Source organism: Zootoca vivipara, chromosome 4 (genome assembly GCF_963506605.1).
Source record: "Zootoca vivipara chromosome 4, rZooViv1.1, whole genome shotgun sequence".
NCBI lineage: Eukaryota > Metazoa > Chordata > Lepidosauria > Squamata > Lacertidae > Zootoca > Zootoca vivipara.
Genome location: NC_083279.1, coordinates 37746312 through 37767160, shown reverse-complemented (window position 1 = coordinate 37767160; position 20849 = coordinate 37746312). Strand labels below are relative to the sequence as shown.

Sequence of the window (20849 nt, the reverse complement as noted above, 5' to 3'; positions counted from 1 at the left end):
GACAGTGTTGCGGTCTTTGTTTTTCTTTTTGTAAGTTTGATTCCCCCATTGAAATCAGTGGAACTCTAAACTGCTTAAGTTTAACTGGGTCAGGACCTTTTTTTTTCTGGGAAAGGATTGCTAAAACGCAAAAGATCCACATAGTAAATACACTGGGCGCTACACCTTCAGTAGAGCAAAGTACACCCAGTATGCTGCCAGAAGCTGTAATATAAAGAACAGAGCTAATGTTGAAACTCTTCCTTGACCCTCAACATCTCAGTTTCAGTGGTAGCATCATCTGTGGGCTGAACCTATTTTTATTGTATACAATGTTGCTGTACTAGAAACATGGGAAGATTTATGGGCATGCAAGATGGTGATCCAAGTGTCTTGCTTTGTATGGCATAGAAATAATGTAAACCAAAGTAAATGTTTTTCTTCGTTAAGGTCATTGACATGCCTGAACATAATCCTGGAGACATGGGAGGAACAATGAGACTAGGGGAAAGGAAAACTATCTTTAATACAAAGGACTCTATCTTAAGTAAGTCTTAAGTTCTTTGGCAGATGTATTTGCTTCTGTGATTTTTTTTATTTTAAAAAAGCATATCTGTATATAAAAATACATATTCATATAATGTTTGCGGGCCTTAAGTGTAATAATGGTTTGATTCAGTACCTTTTCTTAATATTTAGTTATGATCATGGAAAAATAAGGGGCCTAATATATATCATTAAAAAAAGGCAAGTAGCCATATTCCCTTTTCTTCAGAAGTCCTGCTTTTTAACATACAGTACAGTATTTATGGTTTAATAAGACCAACTAAAATTTGTTGACCTGTTCAGATTTCCAAAAAGTGTGCTTCCCTTGTAAAGCATAAATTAAAAGCCCCCTTCTTTTTCAAAGTATCAAACCAAGTAGTAGCTACACATGTCTTTTCATTATGTAGAGGAGGGCAGGCGAAAAAAGGCTATTAGAAAACCATAAGAAGGCACAAAGCACATCGTCTTCCCCCTTTCCTTTCATGGCTGTACCGGTAGTAGGGATCCTCAAATTTCAGAAAACCATTTGAATATCTTCAGAAAACCAGTCCTGGTTCTTTCGGTAGTTGATTGAATGCAGCCCATTTGCATATGGTGCTTCGAGACTGCCTCTTGATTACTGCCAATTATCTAGTTTAAGGAGGAACCTTCCGCAAATCATGCTAGTAATAGAGGCTCGTCCATGATGGGGGCACACTCCCAGATCGCTCCCGTTCTGTCTTCCAAATTGGCAGACATGGGATTGCGTGATACTGTGTGATGCACTGAACTTCCCAGACCCCACTGGAAAGCACCAGGAGGATTTATGCCTCATGCCCTCCCTTTCCACTGCCTGAACTTCTTTGAAGCCCCTGGAAGGGCTACGGAGAACAACCGCCATTGAATTGTGGGCATGGCTGGAAACCTGTACTTCTAAGTTGTGCACTAGCCAAGCACAGCCTGACTACAATCTATCCTTTATTATTGTTGCATATTTGTTCTAACCTCTCCATCCCAGGTTGAAAAAGAGTACATTCACATGAAAACTGGCTTTAAAAAATTCCTTCAGAATTGTGCTTTCAATAAATATCAAACATAGACTGTGTTGCATTTTTCAACATTCAAATTCCAGAAAATGAGGGGTGCTAAAAAGTTGTAACATGACTTAGGCATTTAGAGAGTATTTGGGTTGCATTTATATGTTTAGGTAAGTTTAATGTGTGTAAAATTGCATACAAATCATTTAAAATGAATGCTAAGAACTTGCAGTTGTTGTTGTTGTTGTTGATCTTATTATTGTTAGGAAGCTTTGCTTCAAGGCAAAGGAATGCCGGTAGTTTTGGGTCACTGCAGTAAGAGTACCTCATTCACTTTCTCCGAGACTGGCTGGCCATCTCCATGGGTGGGTTTGTGACTTCCCCTCATGTCATCCTATCTCCCTCTGTCAGGGACCCCGGATCTGTGAACTTCTGGAAAGTGAGGTTGACCCCTGAACTCTCAGGCCATTTCACTTGTTAAAATAGTAGTAGTTGTAGTGTGTAATACTTTAAGATGGATGGGCAAGCTTAGTGTCAGAGCATCTGCCTTATTCGCTGGAGGTCCCAGGTTCTGGGGAGCCACTGCTAGTCACTGTTGACGGCACTGAGCTAGATGGACCAATGGTCTGACTCTGTATAAGGCAGCTTCCTATGTTCCTGGCCATTCTGTCTGCTGAATTTCACAAGCATCCAAGAAAGCTGAAAAGAAACTATATTCCAGTTTATGCTTTGCTACAAAAAGGGAAGTACAGAAAATATTATGAGCTGCAGGACATGACATAAAATTTGACATGAGGTCTCTTGAAGTTGCACTTCTACTCCCCATCTGACATGTCTTTTAGATACATGCTTCACTATCTTCAAAAATATGTGTTTTTGAAGTATTTCTCTTTTATACCAGCCCTTCTTCCCCAATTTCTTAAACTCTACATATCCCCTAGATCAGCTTTTTGTCCTTGTTTGTTGTGTATGTTATAAGATGCAGGAAGTGTCTAGTTGCCTCTGGCAAGGTCCTCATGTAGTCCAGGGAGATAGGTAGCCCTAAAATTTGTTTTAAAATTCTAATGATCTTCCTTGCTTTTATATATGTTTTAGATATGTTCAACGTTGTCCTGCTACATTACATGGCTAGACTGCATCTATTTGAATATCTGTGTTCTTTTACCTGAGCCCGGTTTCGACTGGGGAGGGCAGGGTATAAATAAAAATTTATTATTATTATTATTATTATTATTATTATTATTATTATTATTATTATATTATATATAACTGATTGGCAAAATACTAGGTTATACACAAAAATGTTATTTTTACTTGTAACAGTACTGCAGAAGTTACCCTTTAAATGTATTTGTAGGGAAACTTTATGGTGATGAAGTTTTTGTGGAAGAACGACACAGGCATCGCTATGAGGCAAGTAACTGCTAACATGATTTTTGCTGTCTATCAGCCATGCTCAATTTGGAGTCAAGGCAAAACCACCTGTTCATTCCATCAGGTTTTCACAGTAAGGCCATGAGAACTATTACATAAGCCTGTATAAAACTACAGACAAATGTAGGCTTTAAAGGGGTGTGGCAGAAGTGCATTTTTTCAGCATTTCCCTTCTCTGGAATGGAAAGTCTTGATAGAATCTGCATAATGGGTATGTGGCCCCACATACCCATTCAACAAGGAAAGTCCCAAACCTTACTGCAAATAAACTCAGTGGAGAGGCGTCGCAGGAACGTGACAGTGAAGGCCCGCTTCTCTTGAGCCAGCCTCACGGAGGGCTTAAGAGAAGTGGACCTTCGCGCTCCTGCGACGTCTCTCCACCTCCTGTGGAGAGGCGTTGCAGGAACGTGACAGCGACGGCCCGCTTCTCTTGAGCCGGCCTCGCGGAGGGCTCAAGAGAAGCGGATCTTTGCACTCCTGCGACGCCTCTCCACAGGAGCGCTACGGCGAAGGTGGAGAGACGTCGCAGGAGCGCGACAGTGAAGGCCCGGCTTCGCGGAGGGGTCAAGAGAAGCGAGGCCGGGCCTTCACCGTTGCGCCCCTGAAGAGTGGAGAGGCTTGGGGTTGAGAGAAGCCGCCGCCGCTCCAACCAGAGCCGGGCGCACCGCGAGCCACCCCAGCCAGTCCTTTCGCCTGGTGGTGGTGGCGGCTGCTCTGAGGAGGAGGAAGGTCGCCCGGCCGGCACCACGTAGAGAGAGGGAAGGAGAGCTGCGAGCCGAGCGCCGCCGCGGCGCAGCGAAACGACTCACCAAGCCTCTCACCGCTGTTTTCTATGCGCGAGGTAAGCGCTTCCAAAGGGACCCCCCACCCGCGCTGTTTTAAGCCGCTTTGAATGAGACGCGGCAGCAGCGCAGGGCACTTGCGTTGGGGAAGGGCTCCTTTCCACACAGTTTGCCTCTGTGAAGGCATCGGAGCGCTTCTGTGGTTGCGTCCCAGTCGCGGACGCTCCGATGCCTCCATGGAGGCCTCCATAGGCCTCGGAAACCTCGGGTTACTTACTTCCGGGTTTCGATGGTTCGTAAACCGAAAGTTCGTAACCCGAGGTGTTCATAAACCGAGGTACCACTGTATCTGCAAGTTGCAACATCTGCTGATTGCTGTTTTGAAATCCATTGTCTCAGTTATTGGTGCTTTGATTGAACCGGGAGTTGGTAATCATTAGTGCCTTTCAGGATCCCTTCCATTCCTGTTCATTGGGATATCCAAACTGAGCAAATGCTATTCAGGAAACCCTGTTTCACCATTTCAAACCTGGTTTCAAATGGTGGTTTGGAGACAGCTTTTAGCCATAGTTTTCCTGATGTGGAAGTCAGGCCAAACCATGTTTGAGCAAAGGGGTACCGGTATCTATACACAAGGGGGAAAGAGGGGGGGGTGCAAGTGTGTGTGACATTCACAAATACCAAACCATGGTTTGGACATTATGTCTGAAACATGTTATTGTTAGTCCTGGACGCTTTCTTTCGTTAGAGCCATCTAAAAAGGTATGTTTCAGCAAGAGATTATTGTAGCACAATAGCCATCTATATGCATTGCCAATACTGATTCACATGTGGATGCACATCTCCACCAGTATTGCAATATTCACCTTAAAAGTATGTTTATCTTCTCCTCTTTTGCTTTGCTATTTCAAAGGTGAACCCTGAGTTGACTCACTTCTTTGAAGATAAAGGTTTGAGATTTGTTGGCCATGATACTGAAGGGAAAAGGATGGAGGTCATTGAGCTGAATGGTAAGGGCTTTGGTTTTTAGCTGCAGCATTCTCCTATATAGGAAATGGAGGCTTCACTGTACAGAACCACACCTGACAGATAGCAGACAGTGTAAAAGTCTTGAATTCCAGGCACTGACATTTGTCAGTACTTCACATTTAGGAATGTACATATCCTTTGTCACAAATGTATGATACTGATATTAAAAACTGAATTATTGCAGAGATACTAGCTGTCTGTAAAAACAAAAATGTAAACTTACCTGACTATGAAAGCCTGAAACCTATAGTGATTAAATTTGACTCCAGGAGGTGACAGAAAGAATTCTTTCTATAGTCTCATGCTGATATGGAACAAAACGTAGGTTGTCCTTTTGGAGATATTTCAAAACCTATAAGAAAGAACTGTCTAAGTGCATTTGTTTTATTTCTGGTATATTGCTTCTGATATACATACTGAAAATAGTTCTACACAGATCTTGATAAAAACTGAGAGTGTTGTTAAACACTGCTGCTATGAAAGAAATAACATAAGCAATGCAATAGTTTTCATATTTTTCCTTTGTCACATTCCTATCAAATCATATAATCACATACAACTTTGCTCATACCAAGCATCAATTTACCACCCTCCCACTCCCTGGCTTTCTTAAGCAATCACAATCCTCTTAGCATTTCTATATCACCCTATTTACCTTCTTACTATACTTTAAGAAAATTACTTTAGTATTTGTAAATCAGTTTCAAAAATTATCATTGCAAAATATTTTAAATCAAACCGCAAACATTTTCAAATGTTTACTGTGTTCTTTCATATATTATATAAATTTACTCCAGTCCTTTTTAAACAGTTCGTCACACTGGTTTCGGATTTTCGCTGTCAGTTTTGCCAGTTCTGCATGTTCAATAATTTTTATCTGCCATTCTTCCAAAGTTGGAAGTTCCTGCTATTTCCATTTCTGGACTAAAAGTGTCCTTGCCGCCGTGGTAGCATACATAAACATATTTAAGTCTACTTTTGGAATTTCTTCTCCCATAATACCCAATATAAAAGCCTCCAGATTTTTTTTAAAATAAAAGTATATTTAAAGATCTTTTTCAATTCATTGTATATCATATCTCAGTAGGCTTTAACTTTACTACACATCCACCACATATGGAAGAAATTCCCTTCCTTCTTGCATTTACAACATGCCTTATCTTGAATTCTATATATTTTAGCAAGTTTAGTCGGTGTCAAATACCATCAATACATCATCATCATCATCAAATTTTCCTTAAAGCAAGCAATGCAATGCAATCTTTAATAGTTTTCCAGAATCTGTTTTGGGTGGCAAGGCAAGACTTTTCATTCGTAGCAGAAAACAAATCAGCTAAGCACAGAAATAGAGCTGCCTTGCTACTACGTAGTAGGCAAAGCATGCAAGTTGAGATATGCTTGTGGGGCGGGGTGGAGTGTTTATTCTACCGATTGAAGCATCTTCCCCCTATGGCAAGTGTTTTTCAACTGAGAGGCCTGTTTTGAAAGCAGGAAGTACCGTATATTATGGCGTATAAGACGACTTTTTAACCCCAGAAAATCGTCTCAAAAGTCGGGGGCCGTCTTATACGCCGGGTATACGCCGGGACTGGAGAATCTGCAGTCGCCGCATCTGGTGGGGGGAGCTCAGAAACGGCCACGGCTGCATCCCCGCTGTATGCGACGGCCGTATGAACGCCCAGGGAATGAGGGGAGCCTCTTCACTGCCGTCCCCACTCTCCTCCTCTCTGGCTCCTTTTCCCTCTCGCTGCCTATGCCTGCCTTGATCTCTCTCTCTCTTTCCCTGCATTGCTGCTTCGATCGCTGACTCTCCCTGCCTTATTTCTCCGTCTCTCTCTCTCTCTCTCTCTCTCTCCCCCTGCGTTGCTGCTTCCTCCGCTGACGCTCCCTGCTTTATCTCTCCGTGTCTCTCTCTCTCTCCCCACGTTGCTGCTTCCTCCGCTGACTCTCCCTGCTTTATCTCTCCGTGTCTCTCCCTCTCTCTCTCCCCCCATGTTGCTGCTTCCTCCGCTGACTCTCCCTGCTTTATTTCTCCGTGTCTCTCTCTTTCATTGAGGAGGAAGACTGGGCTGAGCTGTTTTCCTTGATGCACTCGCTTTGTATGATGAGAGGTTTGTTTTTTAAAAAATATGAGGTGGTATTCAAACATGTAATACAGTCCAAGACAAGCTTTGCCATTTAATTCTATGGCATATAAACTGACCAAAAGTGTGGAAGGAACTGGAGTAGAAGAGACTACTCTGGGTTGAGTTGTTTTTAATCTTCAATCCCCAATACACAACTCCATGAATTAGGCTTTTTCTCCCACTGTAGCTTCAGATCTGAACCCCTTCTGCCCGTTTTTTTTTTAATGGTTTTATATTCATTGCATTTTAGACTTTCCCTAGTGAATGGGGGGGGGGCGAGAAGCCATGGCGAAAGGGCAGCTCTCCCAGGAAAGGATGTGGAGAAAAGGCCATCGAGTTTCATTGAAACCCAGTTCACCCCACAGGAGCATAGGGAGTTGCCTTATAGACCAAGCAAGGCCATTGGCCCATCTCACTTAGTGCTGTCTGCACTGACTGGCAGCAGAGCTCCAGGGATTACCATATTGAAATCAAATCTGATATTTTTTAAATTTTTATTTGGTGTGCATTGGAAGAGGGGTAGTCTTAGATGGCGAGTATATCCCAAACTCTATATTTTAACTGGAAAAGTTGGGGGTCGTCTTATACGCCGGAATATATGGTAGCTAATTGCAAGGAAGGGGCTGAAGGTTCACTTCCACCAGCCTCACAGCATTGATAAGCTAAGTGGAAAGCATTTCAAGGGAGGAAGATAATCGGGTGAAAGGAAGAATAAAATGGAATGTGGTGGTGGGAGGGTGTGGCTGGCTGAACAGAAACATAGACCACACTGCAACATTTTATTGCAGTTCCCACTCATACTAACCTATGTTGCAATAAGATTTATAACAAGATAATTTCTATGATGTTCTTTGAACTATAAAGCTATCTAAAATTTACAGACATTAGCATTTATATTTTAAATGCTAACTAATATGTATTTTCATGCCTGAAATCAGGATTAAAGTCATTGTAATTTAAATAGTTTGTATATTATTAGTGTTATATGTTTGCCTTTTAACTTTTTTTTTTACTTTTCTCTGGGATTTATCTGTAGATCACCCATATTTCATTGGTGTCCAGTTCCATCCAGAGTTTTCCTCGAGGCCTATGAAGCCATCACCTGCCTACCTTGGCCTTTTGCTTGCTGCAACAGGGTCTCTCAGTGCTTACTTGCAACGTGGATGTAAATTGTCTCCTAGGTAACTTTGTTTTTTTGTTTTGTGTGATGGATGCTTCCATCCAGGATGATAAAGGATGGGGGTGATAAAAAGCAATGTTACTTTTGAAGTGTTTATTATTAGTTATTATGTGTACTAGAAAAGTTCTGAATAATGTTTAGTTTTAAAAGGTCATTTGATAAGTTGATATATTGCGTTTTCTATGAGAGCCAAATAAATGTAGAGGTTGAGAAACCCATCCCTTAATCCCAGGCAATTAATTAAGTCATGATTGTCTGCAGGGAATAAAAGATGATTATCATAAAAGATTTCAGGATTTCTAACTTAACTTTTTTATTTGTGGAAGTTTAACAGGAAACAATTACTTGGATTCAAAGATCTCACTGAATGAGTAAAATGTACTTACCTGGAGATTGGGGGAGGGGGTGTCACTGACCAAATACAGAGGAAGAGGGACCCTCTAGAGCAAACCTTTCCAAACTTTTCTGTTGGTCACACGCTTTTTAGACATGCATCATTTTGCAACTCAGTAATTCAGTTTTACTAGCAGACCAGAGGTTAAACTAACCCTTTTCCAGCCCCGGGAGGAGCGCAATGCGTGTTCACGCGACACACCTATAGACTGCAGCTGACACACTAATGTGTCACGACACACAGTTTGGAAAGCTCTGCCCTGGAGTGACAGTGGGAGGAGAAGATTGGCAACACCTCCCACCCCATATGAGAGCATGTATCTTCTTTTTCATACAAGATCCTTAGATTATTAGGATTGTTTATAATTTACACCCTTAGCTAAAATAATAACAGTTTGTAACAACTTATAATCATGTTCAGTCTAGAGCCATCTCTAAACAGTACTGTGTTTTGTATTATTAATTTGTAACAGCGATTGTAAATTGTAGCAGACTTCCAAAATGCTGTGCTTTTTATTTTCATACAGAAATTGGTTGCTTTCAGCTGATAATGTTATATCTGTACTGAGATATAAAAGAAGAGAAATGGCTTTTGTATAATAAGAGATAAAACATCTGTTCTTGAATTAATTCTTGAAATTACATATTAACCGCGCTATTAACTTCTAAGTAAGTGTGTTTAGGATAGCAGCCTAATATAGCTCGACATGCTTTTTCACATGCTAAAATTACACACACACACCCCGCTCCTCCCTTTCCAAAGCAGGAAGAGACAAACCAAAGTATTGGCACAGTGTTATGTACAGAACAGTTCTTGTGGCTTGTTTCTCTCTGGGCACACTGCAAGAAGAAGCCAAGACCAAAATACTTTGTTCTTCTCATGGTTTGTTTTCTCCCAGTTTTGGAAAGGGTGTGCAACCATAGTTTAATGGTATGATGTGTGAACCAGGTCATCATATTTTAATATCTTTTTAATTTTTCCTGAAATATGCCAAACTGTTTCATAATACCATGTTCTATTCCATGCTTCCTTGGGTACATTCAGAAGAAAGTAAGTACAGCAGCAGTAAGTACAAGATCTGTTTCTCTGAGTATGTTGTTACTAGTGTTTTTAAAATCGGTGACTAGCAAAACACCCCTCATTACAACAGAAGCTAGTACCAGTCCCTCCTCTCTATGGAGTCCCCATCAGCAGGCACTTTGCTTCCCAGGGTCAGGGGGAAGCTGAATCCCTGAGAACAGTGCTGTGTTCCCCAACCTCCCCAAAGAACTGCATGGCTGCTATTCTTGTCTTGAATAGCAAAAAAAACAAAGTGCTGCTTTCAAGGATACCTTTCAGCTGAGCCTTAAACCCTCTCCTATCCTTGACATTGCTGAGGATGGGTTGGAATGATAGAGATGTTACTGAGACTGGGTGGAATGATAGGAGTGTCCGTCCCCCCCCCCCCAGTCTCCTCAATCACTTTTCTTCACTCAGTCAGAGCACAGCGAAGGTTTGTTGTTGTTTTGTAATCAGGTGTGAAGGGGAGCTGATAACCATGGGATAACCAACGACACAGGGCTGGAGAACCCAGCCCTAATAAGAGCTTGTTGAACAATCCACTTCCTCACAGTTACAGAAATATTGGTGATCCCTATTTACCAAAGCAATAGAAGTTCTTGTTCAGAAATAGAGAGTCAATGGATTCATCCAGTCACTGGTACTCAACCAGAAGACAGTTTCTGAATGCACCCTCAAAGCATCATCAGCAATCATGAGCAATTACAACTCTGCCATCAGATGGAAATCAATACCGAATGCTGTACGTAGGCTGTTAAGGCTGTTACCAGAACAGCTGCTTAAACCAAACAAAGGTTGCAAGTAGCACCCATGAAATACAGTAGTTTATCAGAGGGACCATAATATTTTACTCTACTGATGTAAGAAGATTGACTCAGTTTTGAAAGTTAAAAATATGGCTTCAATAATAACAGGTTTTCGTTAAACAAATGTTTGCATCTAGTGACATTCAAGGGCGTTTTACAAACTACATAGCAAATGGAACCTGAAAGAGACTTTAACCTACCACTTCAGAAAATATTACAGTAAATTTGCAATCATTTTACTAATTTGGAACTCTTGGCTAAAAAAAGGGTGGATTCAGATGACTACACTGTTTATGGGTGTTGCATGTTCATTGTGACTGATATACAATTGCTGAAGCATTTCAAGTATTTATCACCTGGTGACTCATCACAAAATATATTTCTCATCTGCTTAGCACAGCTAAGAAAGCTCTCATATGTTGCGATTACAGTACTACTTTGTTAATCATTCTGAGGGAATGAGCAGCTGAAGTTATTTAAGGTTTACTGATTTCCGTAAGGAAGAGCATTTAATGTGTGTTTAATTCTTCCACCAAAACTAATGGGATTTGAAAATGCTTTATATTGATTGGTATTGCACTAACAGAGATTGAGTGTTGAAGGGGAAGAAATACGATTCTTATTCATTCTCAGGACAGCTACGGGCAGGATTCCCGCATTGCAGGGGGTTGGACTAGATGACCCTCGGGGGTCCCTTCCTAATTACAATACTATGATTCTATGATTCATTCATCCATTTCTGTTCAGTGACAGCTATGGCGACTTTAGTGATGACAGTTTTACAGAAAAAGAATATCCCGAATCAGAAAGAGGCTGAACATTATTACGAAGAGGAAGAGCATGGAAGAAACAGGTAAACTAGATCCATAGTTGGAGATTCCCCCCCCCCCCGAACCAAATACTAGCTTTAGAGGTGACAACATTTTCTTCCCATTTGCTTCAAGGTCAAATGGTTCAGTTGCTTATTTATGGGCTTGCTTATATAGAGATATTAATTGCAGATGTAGAAAAGGTGGTTGCATAGTAGTAATTCTTTTTCATCTTTCTTTCTTTCTTTCTTTCTTTCTTTCTTTCTATCTTTCTTTCTTTCTTTCTTTCTTTCTTTCTTTCCAATATAAAAAACGAAGTGGAAGAAAAGGCATAATTGAAAAGGTCATTCCAAGCAGGGGGAAACCTTATTACATTTTAAAACCACCAGAGAAGACTAACATCACACAGCTGCTTTCCATAGATCTTGTGAAGATCTCCCTGCGTTCCAAACAATGCTTCTGCTGACCCAGAGGAAAAAAATCAATTCCATTTAAGCATTATAGCTCTTTTAAAATTGCATAAAGGACTGTCTCATCCTGTCTCATGTTTTCAGGTGACTGTTGGCTTTGTGCTAATTTTTGATGACTGGAAGGTATGGGAATATTTTGAATACATTTATAAATCATTTGAAATTTCAGAATCCCTTAAGAGCGTTGCTTATCAAATTAAAAAATGAAACTGTCCAATATACTTAAATATTATCAGTACAGATTTGTTTTAGGTCTGTTTCCTTCATATTGTTATTTGATTGACAGACGCCTCTGATGCATTATAACCCTGTCTAATACCTTAAGTGATGTTGATTTATTTCTGTATAAAAATAAAATCTTGGTCTCCACCATTGTACACGATGATTGTCCTTGGACAGAAGTAATGTAGAAAGTATTGCTGCACAGTACCAATCTAATAAATAATAGAGCAGAAGCTTGTGATGCTATAGATACATAAAATCTGACTACATTAATGAAAAATAATTGGGTTCATCATATATTTAACATAACAGAGTAGGGAGTAATAGTTAGACACAAGCCCATATCTTAGTTTCTATATCTGTGGCATAAGCTTGTTAGGGAGTTGGTTGTGAACATGGATTAAATCCTAATTCCTTCTTTTGGTCTCCCAGCAGAAACTAGTTTGTGCCATGTGATCTCATCTGTTTGGGGATGCTCTAATTCATGGAAAATTCAAACAGCTACTAGGGACATAGGGACAGAGATGTGTTTCTCTTTGGGCCCCAGAGAGGTTTGGAGACTCTGGTAACTTCCAGATACAGTACCTTTATTTTAGGTAGAACCTTTTTCAGCATGTCTGCTGCAATAGAGTAGCTGTGTCACTATTGCAGCAGCAAAGGATTGCTTTTTGCACTGTTTGTTTTGAGAGCCCTTTTGAGGTGAGTGGAGATATGTCCAGACACCAGCTAACTTGATGGTATGCCTATTATTATTATTCTTAGAGGAAGAAAGGGAATAAGAAGCTGTGTGTTTTAATATCCTATGTAATTACGGGACAGTGCCCTGTTATTCAAGTGCTGTATGTTTTTAAAGCGATTTCCCCTCCAAATAAAATTCTATACTTATGATGATATTTTACCAACTGCATTAGAAAACTGTTAGTTTCCTAATGTTCAGGCCAGTGTAACATGTGAAGAGAAAACTGGGGAAAGTAACTTTGTTCCTGTATTTTTTTAATGCATATATAAATGCTTTGGAAAATTTTACGAGAGTTGATGCTGCTAAATGACTGAGTCTCAGTTATCATACATTGATCGTTGCCATCTAAAGCATGCTAGATTTTCTTAAAGATTTTCTGTAAGTTTAAATTGAATTTTGAAATGTATTAAAATGTTAAATGAAGATATGTGTGTTATTTTATATTGCATTCAGTCAATAGAGCATGGAACTCTTAATCTCAGGGTTGTGGGTTCGAGCCCCAGTCCTTCTTGGCAGGGCTTGGGCTAGTTTACCCTCACTGTCCCTTCCAACTCTACAATTCTGTTATTCTGTTGGCCTAGGAAATTTGATTGGATTTTAAAAAGAAAGTAAAACTCACATTTTTGCTCATGTCCTCTTTCCTTCTGCTGGCTAGATTATGGCAAATAGCATTTTCTGACGATTCAAAATTCATTTTCTGCTACAAAATAAGCAGCGTTAGGGTGCACACTCTTGTTATGTTTTTATAATTCACACTTCATACATGAGGAGTAAAAACTGACAAAATGTAGGGGCCTAAGCATACAGATGGCATCCAGGTTTATTTTTTGTTTTCATCTAACCCAGATGAGGCAGTGGGCATTCTAAACCAGTGCTTGGGTTTGCTAAGGAGATTATTGAAGCGATTAAACAGACCCATTCCAGGCAAAACAAAGTTGGTGTCGTTGGATGGTGCTTCTGTCCACTTGGGGTTTTGTTTAGTCTGCATTGGATAGAGTTGTACTCCCCCTAAAGGGAAGGCTTGTTATTTGCAGGTACTGTACTTTTAGACCCAGCACTGTCACTTGAGGCTCAGGTAGTGGCAGTAGCAAGGAGTGCCTTTTATCAGCTTCACCTGTTCTATCAACCATGACCCTACCTGGACAGATAGTCTCGTGGCAGTTACCTGTACTCTGTTAATCTCCCAGTTGGATTACTACAATGTTTTAGATGTAGGCCTGCCTTGAAAACAGTTGATCCCAAACAGGGTGAAGACGGGTAAATAACCATCACATTACAACAGCGGCTCATAATCTGCATTAGTTTCCTGTCCATTTCTGGGCCCAGTTCAATATGTTGGTTTTGACCTTTTGAAGACCTAAACAGCATGGGGCCAGGTTACCTGAAGGATTGCTTTTCTCATATATAATGACCCAAACCCTGAGATCTTCCTTGGAGGCTCTTCTTCAGGTCTCCACCACCACCACCTAATGAAGTATGGTGGGTGGCTACTAAGGAGACGACCTTTTCGGTGGTGGCACCTCTGTTCCCAGAAACTCACCTGTTTTAGGTGGGATGCTTTATGCCAATTTTAATTGGGTTTTTGCATCACCATCATCATTATTAGGGTTTTTAATTGTAAGTTGTATTTTTCTTTTAATGTCTACTATGTAAAGTACCCAAAGAATTTGCTTGGATGTACAAAAACATAATAAATACATTAAATAAAAATAAATATTTTTGGACCTACCATAACCAGTCTCCAAGGACAGGTACGATCATGTTCATGCTGATATTTACTTCACTTCTGTACTAATGAGAATATGTACAATGAAGCATATAGATTTTGAATAGGACTAGGAGTTTTTCGAAATGGGGGCAGCTAATTAAGATCACATAATTTGAATAAACCAGATATTAACTTTTTTATCTGTACTTGTAAAAATAATGTATTATGAGAAAAATGTGCTGCAAAAAAGTGTTGATAAGGTCTTCTAAGTTAGTCATGCTCACTACATGACCCAGAAAAGGTGTCTACAGACAAACGCCGGCTCCCTCAGCCTGAAAGCAGAGATGAGCTCTGCACCCCCTAGTTAAATTCGACTGAACCTAACCACCCAGGGGTCCTTTACCTTTACCTTTACCTTTCACCTAGGTTAAAAAGTAATAAAGACAAATGCAAAACCATTATTTAGTAAACTATTGATGAGGCCTTAGATGTTGGATCTAATGAGTTTCTAAGAAGATCAGTGGGCGGTGACAAAAATATTTGGCCAATTTGTATCAGCTCTATGGATGACAGCAGCTGAACTTCTTGCCTGATTTCAGCAGAGACTTCGGTTTAGTTCACACAACCATTGTGGTACATTACAAATGTCAGTTATTGTGGTTGTTCAAGGTTGCTCAGGGTATAATCCTCAGTTCCTTGGTATGTCACCAATTTTAGGAGCATTTTGGGCACCAATTTTAGGAAACTGCCTTATACTGAGTCAGGCCGTTGGTCTATTTAGCTCAGTATGCGCTGACTGGCAGTGGCTGCCCAGGGTTTCAGAGGGACAGTGACAGAATGAGTCTTGCTGCCATTAAAGCACAGTGGAGCAATAGAGAAGCTGCCCTGATTGTGCGGCTTACTATTCTGTTGTGGCCAGAAGGAGTGCAGCTAAATAAACTAATAAATCTTGTGGAAGTTGTTGAGGATTTTGGCTAATCTTTCCATGCAGTAAATATTTGACTCCTAAACACTGGCTATAGAAAGCAGGCAAACGGGTTTTCTAGTTGCACCTACAGGTTTTTTTCAGATGCCTCTGAGCGCTGTCCTTAACTTTCCACGAAATAAATGACAAAAATCTCAACAGCTCTTTTATATTCATCCCTTGGGATTGTTTCCTTTTAGAAATTGTTGTTGATCTCTCAGGGCGGTATTTAAATAAGTTTTGCTTGGGGTATATTTTTACGATCCAGCTTATTTCCTTACCGTGATGGTAAGTAGCTGTAAACTGTTCTTAATATTGTGTTTTAATTGTTGGTAACCTGCCCTGGGACTTTAGCATGAAGGGCTGGTAATAAATTACGATAATAATAAACTCTCTGAAATGAACGTACCTAGCTTCATCATATTCATTAATTACAGTGGGTCTAAGACTTGGTTGAATCAGCTTGATTCTTGCATTGCAGGGGGTTGGAGTAGATGACCCTTGGGGTCCCTTCCAACTCTACCATTCTGTGATTCAATGAATACTACACAAAGAGTTAAAGCAAGCCGTGCATTATTATGGCGGAATACTCTGTTCATATAATTTATATGGAAGGGCAGTAAAACAGGCCATCAAAACATATCCCATAAAATCTGAACTTCATGAGGGATACTTTATTCATCTGTGTACTTAGTTGTTTCCCACTGTTATTACAGTGGAGCTGGGACAAATTTGATGATTCCCCAGTGCTCCAGAGAACATGTGGAGAAGATGCAACTATAAATTATTAGATCAATAAAAATATTTGCAGTGGAGGTTTGGAAAGCTTACTCATAGTTGTAGTTCAGTTACTTGCTTGAAAGCAAATCCAAAGCATCAATTTATTTTGCATACGATGAGCAAGTTGAACAGTTAAGCAGGAAACAAAAGGCGGATTGACATTCCTGGGTTGCTTTCCTTTCTGGGATCTCTTTGCCTTTTTGAAATGATCAGTGCAACTGTGGAGCCGTTTTGCACCACCATTTGCTTAATTGTTTTATTAAAATATATACCACCTGTTATGTGGGTATCTCAAGACAGTGTACAATAATATCATAGTATAAAACGTTTTTTAAAAATACTAAAATGAATAGACAAGACAGTATAGAAACATAATGAGAGCTGGCATTTGCAGCCAGAAAAATCCACGAGAAACCAAAACCCACATACAAATGCATTTTAAGCATGCACTTGAATTCCATAGTGTAGAAGTTATGTCCACGTTGCATGCAGAAAATACTGGTTTCAAGGCCCTGTGAAACCAGTAAGGTGATTTTTGGGAAGAGCCATAGCGGTGTTTTATTTTTTATTTATCCACGGAGCTGAAGGTGGATAAATAACCCCCTTTAACCCCCCACAACAACCCTATGAGGTAGGTTAGGCTGAGAGGCAGTGACAAGCCCAAGGCCACCCTGTGATTTTCACGGCCGAGTGGGGAATCAAACCCTGGTCTCCCAGGTCCTAGTCCATCACTAACCACTGTGCCACCGCAGGCTCCACGCTGCTTTGCATATGATAGGTTCCAGGGGCATTCGCTGGCATCTCCAGGTGAGACTTGGAGAGACCCCTATCATTAACCCAAAACGGCTACTGCTGGGCAGTGTGGACAGTACTGAACTATAGGGACCAATGGTTTGACTCAGTATAATTGCATCACTGTTACACACAGAGACACGTTTAAGATATACACCTGGTGCATTTTCAACCTAAGATTAGTTGCTGCGTGAAGCGCGCCCCCCCCAAAAAAACTTTAATGAAAGTCTTCGCTTTCTGTAAAAGAGGTACTTGTTTATTCCTGCTTCTTTCCCAAAGAGTGAAAGAACTTCAAAGATGTTTTCTGGGAGGTACGTGTACCTTATTAAATGTATGAAGTGAAATAGATGTCTCCGTTTCATGTTTCTTTTGAAGCTTAGCCACATGGTCCTCTTAAGAAGCACTGCCCAAATGGAAGCCTTTGCGAGAAGAGCCCTGTGCTGCATAGAGTTTTGTGTTGCTTTTTAACTTTGAAGGGGGGGGGGGGAGTTCCACTCGACCACATATAATATGGCAAGCGCAATTACCCCCCCCCATTATTATTTTTACAAAGTTCTGCGCTTCTTTGCAGACCAGTTTGATTCACTCCCATCCTCCTTAGAATTGCTGAAAAATCTGGTGTTGGCAGAGGGAATATTCGCTCAGCATAGAATGACCTTAGATTTCCTAGTAGCAGCCAAAATAGCTGAGATATATGCCAAGCCTCTGTCTCATACCTTTCCCTTAAAACCTTTCTGTAGTTTATGTCTGCTTATATTTTCTATGCCATAAATCCGCTGGCAGCCCTTGTTAGGAAAATGTATTGGGCTCATTTGTTTGTTTGGATAACTTCGTAGCGCTCAATTAGTGGAGCCACCGCTTACTATATTTCCAATTACAGTTTCCTTGGTGCTGTTGCAGGTTTATGTTGTCTGGTTTTGCTTTCTAATAAAGCTGCTTTATGGAATTGTTTACGAGCGTTCGTACAGAATGAGATGAAAATGGATATCTGTGAGATATTTGAATAGATTAGCATTATTTAGGCCATCTATTCAAGTTGCCAATGTAAGAAATCATTTGTGGGTTGATGAAGAGTAATTTTTATTGTGCTTCTGTGCCCAGATTCCCCATCAAACTGTGTGTTGGATGGCTTGTGCTGACAAAAGTTCAGTGGTGTAAGTGTTTGAAGAAGATGTCCCCTCCTCCCTGGGCTGCCGTTTCCTTGCAATCCCATTCTAAGTGGTCACCATATAGCAGGAGTGGGGCACCTCTGGCCCTCCAGTGGTTTCTTCAGTACAACATAATACAGGAGCAGTGTGCATTAAATACATCTCCCAATTTACATGGGGGTTACATTCTGAGGTACCACATGTTTACGTGAAATCGCGTATACTTGAAACACCAATGGAAAAGCAAACACTTTCCAAACCTCTGGAAATCCTCGAAAAACCCAGCAGCTCTTACCAAATGCCAAACTCCACCACAATTGCTCCCTCCAAACATCCTTGCTCAAACTCCAGCTCTCTTGCTCAAACTACAGGCCTCAATGGTCAGTGCAAGAGCGTCCATTGGTTGGCATGCATGGTTGCGCATCAATTGGTCATTGCCTGCACTTCACTTAGTTCAAAATAGTGTAAGCCAACCCTGCTGTGTTTGGGAACTTTCCTGCCCTTTCTGCGAGGACTTCTGCCCCTCAAGTTCTGCCCTGATGGTACCAACGGTTAGAAAATGAACTGAAGTTCATACCTCTTTGGAGAGCACAGTTCTCATATTGTCCTTGCACCTGCCTGAAAGACTTCCGCTGTTATTTGTACGCATGTTTTTACAAGGACCATCTCTATTAGTACTATTTTACTGTTAAGAACAGCGGTGGTAGTGGAAGAGTGTGATTTGTCCAAGGCTTATTATGGCAGAGGTTGAACAGGAGTGCAAGGTTACTTTCAGATGAAGGTCCAACTCTACATCCTCTGGACCACAGAATCTCTGATCCTATCTCCGGCACTACTTTTAAATCTTTTAGAAGGTCTTGTGAATGGTTCCAGTTTACTTTTTTTAAAAAATCCCCAATATAGTTATCACCTTTTAAACACAGCCGTGTTATTTAAAAATAATTTGTGTTCCTTCTGTTCGGATAACATTTTTCTTTTTAGAGTTTATGAGCTATTTTGATTGCGACACCATCAATTAATAAAATTCACACATCTTAACACCAATTTAAGGTTCAAATTTTCCTCATGGGCAAAATCCATTTGAATAAAGCCAAGAAAGATAATGAAATTTTATGTTAGCAGTATTAAATACTTAATAGCCTTACAGCTGAGTTTTCATAAGTGACCTGAAACAAACTGAACTGCATCAGAAAAGTATATGCTGATGGAACAAATTTTTTTAAATAAATATGGAAGTACAGTATAGGGTAGAAGAAAATGTCATTAACATTTCACCTAAATACTGGCATGACACTATGCTAAAATGCATCCTGAATTTGTTTGGCTGCAATATTTTCAAATTTATCAGGGGTTTAGCATAGATAAAAAGGGGGTCTAGCAAAAGAAAAGTCAAAATTTGAGAAGGAATTGCTCCAGAATAAAGGAAAGTACATCTCAAGGATTTATGATCTACTGCTGGAATGGGAACTCAAAGAAGAACAAGTAAAATCAGTGATGGTAAGATGGGCCCAAGATCTAGGCCACAATGTCCTAATGGAACAGTGGCGAACACTGTGGGAGGTAGACATTAAATTTACTGCATGTTACATTTTAAAGGAAAATGTATTAAAGACGATGTATAGGTGGCACCAGACCCCAGAGAAGTTAGCCAAAATGTACAAAAACAGGTCACCCAAGTGTTGGAGGTGAGAGAGAGAAAGCGGATCAAACAGTCATATGTGGTGGAAATGTTCTGAAATAGAGATATATTGGAATAACATATACGAAAAACTTAAAAACTTGCTTAAATGCACATTTAAGAAGAAACCAGAGATATTTTTATTAAGCATTCTACCGGAGGAAATACAGAAACCAAAAAGAGTATTACTAATGTATGGTGTAACAGCAGCAAGGGTACTGGTCACCAGAAATTGGAAAAGTAAAAATCTACCTAATATAACCGATTGGCAAACTTTAATGTTAGAATAACTACAACTAGCTAAAACAACTGGAAGAATAAGAGGACAAACAAAACAATCAATACAAAAGGAGTGGAGGATGTTTAAAGAATATTTGATGAATACTGGTATAAATGAAATCCTAATGGCAGAAAAATACTGACCTGGTTGAAATGTAATTATGATTAAGAGTATAAAGAATATAAGAAATCAAGGGATAAATAGAAATACATAACTGTGCGATAAAGAGTTAGTAAAATATAAATTACAGTGAGAATAATTGGAAGTTTATTGTTTATAAAAGAGAAATGGATGTATTATGTATGGAGATTTTGTTTAAAGCTGTTTATTTGTGTAATGTATGTATGTTTGTGTAAGGTTTGTTGTAAATATGTGTGTTCTTTATTTTAAACAATAAAAACTATTTTTTTAAAAATGCATCCTGAATTTGCATTTCTTTGTCATGATTAATAAATACATTAGTACAGTACTCTCGGTCCAAATCACATCCCTACATTCAGCCTCCTCCATGAAAGAATTAAACTGAAGAGGATAATACACATTTTACTATTTCATCCAGAGCCCTAATTATGTACTCCATTAGTATATTGATGTACAGTATTAAATCCAAACTCTCACAGCATGAGTTTAACTCTTCCAATTTTGTTGTTGTGTTCAGTATGTTCATTAAAAACACCCAAAGGCAATCCATAAAACAGTCTCTTGTTAGATAAATGGACATTTCTTGTTCAGTAATATGAACAGTATGTTCTAAACTATTCTAGTGCTGGTTCTAAAGGGGAGGGGGAATGCAAAGTTTATAAATGCTTGCTCAATTTGGGTTTTTGTATTCCTGCCCCTGTCTGTAAATCTTGCAGTGTTCGGATAACTATCCCAATAATACTTGGGGAAAGGTGGGATTTGGGCTT

The 20849-nt window shown here is 39.9% G+C and overlaps 1 protein-coding gene across 2 annotated transcripts in view; it reads left to right on the top strand.

Annotated features, from left to right (window-relative positions):
* Positions 1-20315, top strand: part of CTPS2 (CTP synthase 2) — a 77055-nt gene extending 56740 nt beyond the window's left edge. For both annotated transcript variants that reach the window (XM_035116088.2, XM_035116089.2), the window contains exons 14-19: positions 430-526; positions 2899-2954; positions 4671-4767; positions 7949-8093; positions 11099-11204; positions 11479-20315. In XM_035116088.2, the coding sequence (XP_034971979.2) occupies positions 430-526; positions 2899-2954; positions 4671-4767; positions 7949-8093; positions 11099-11168 (465 nt within the window). In that variant the 3' untranslated portion in view covers positions 11169-11204; positions 11479-20315. The remainder of the gene's footprint in view (positions 1-429; positions 527-2898; positions 2955-4670; positions 4768-7948; positions 8094-11098; positions 11205-11478) is intronic.
* The last annotated feature ends 534 nt before the right edge of the window (positions 20316-20849 follow it).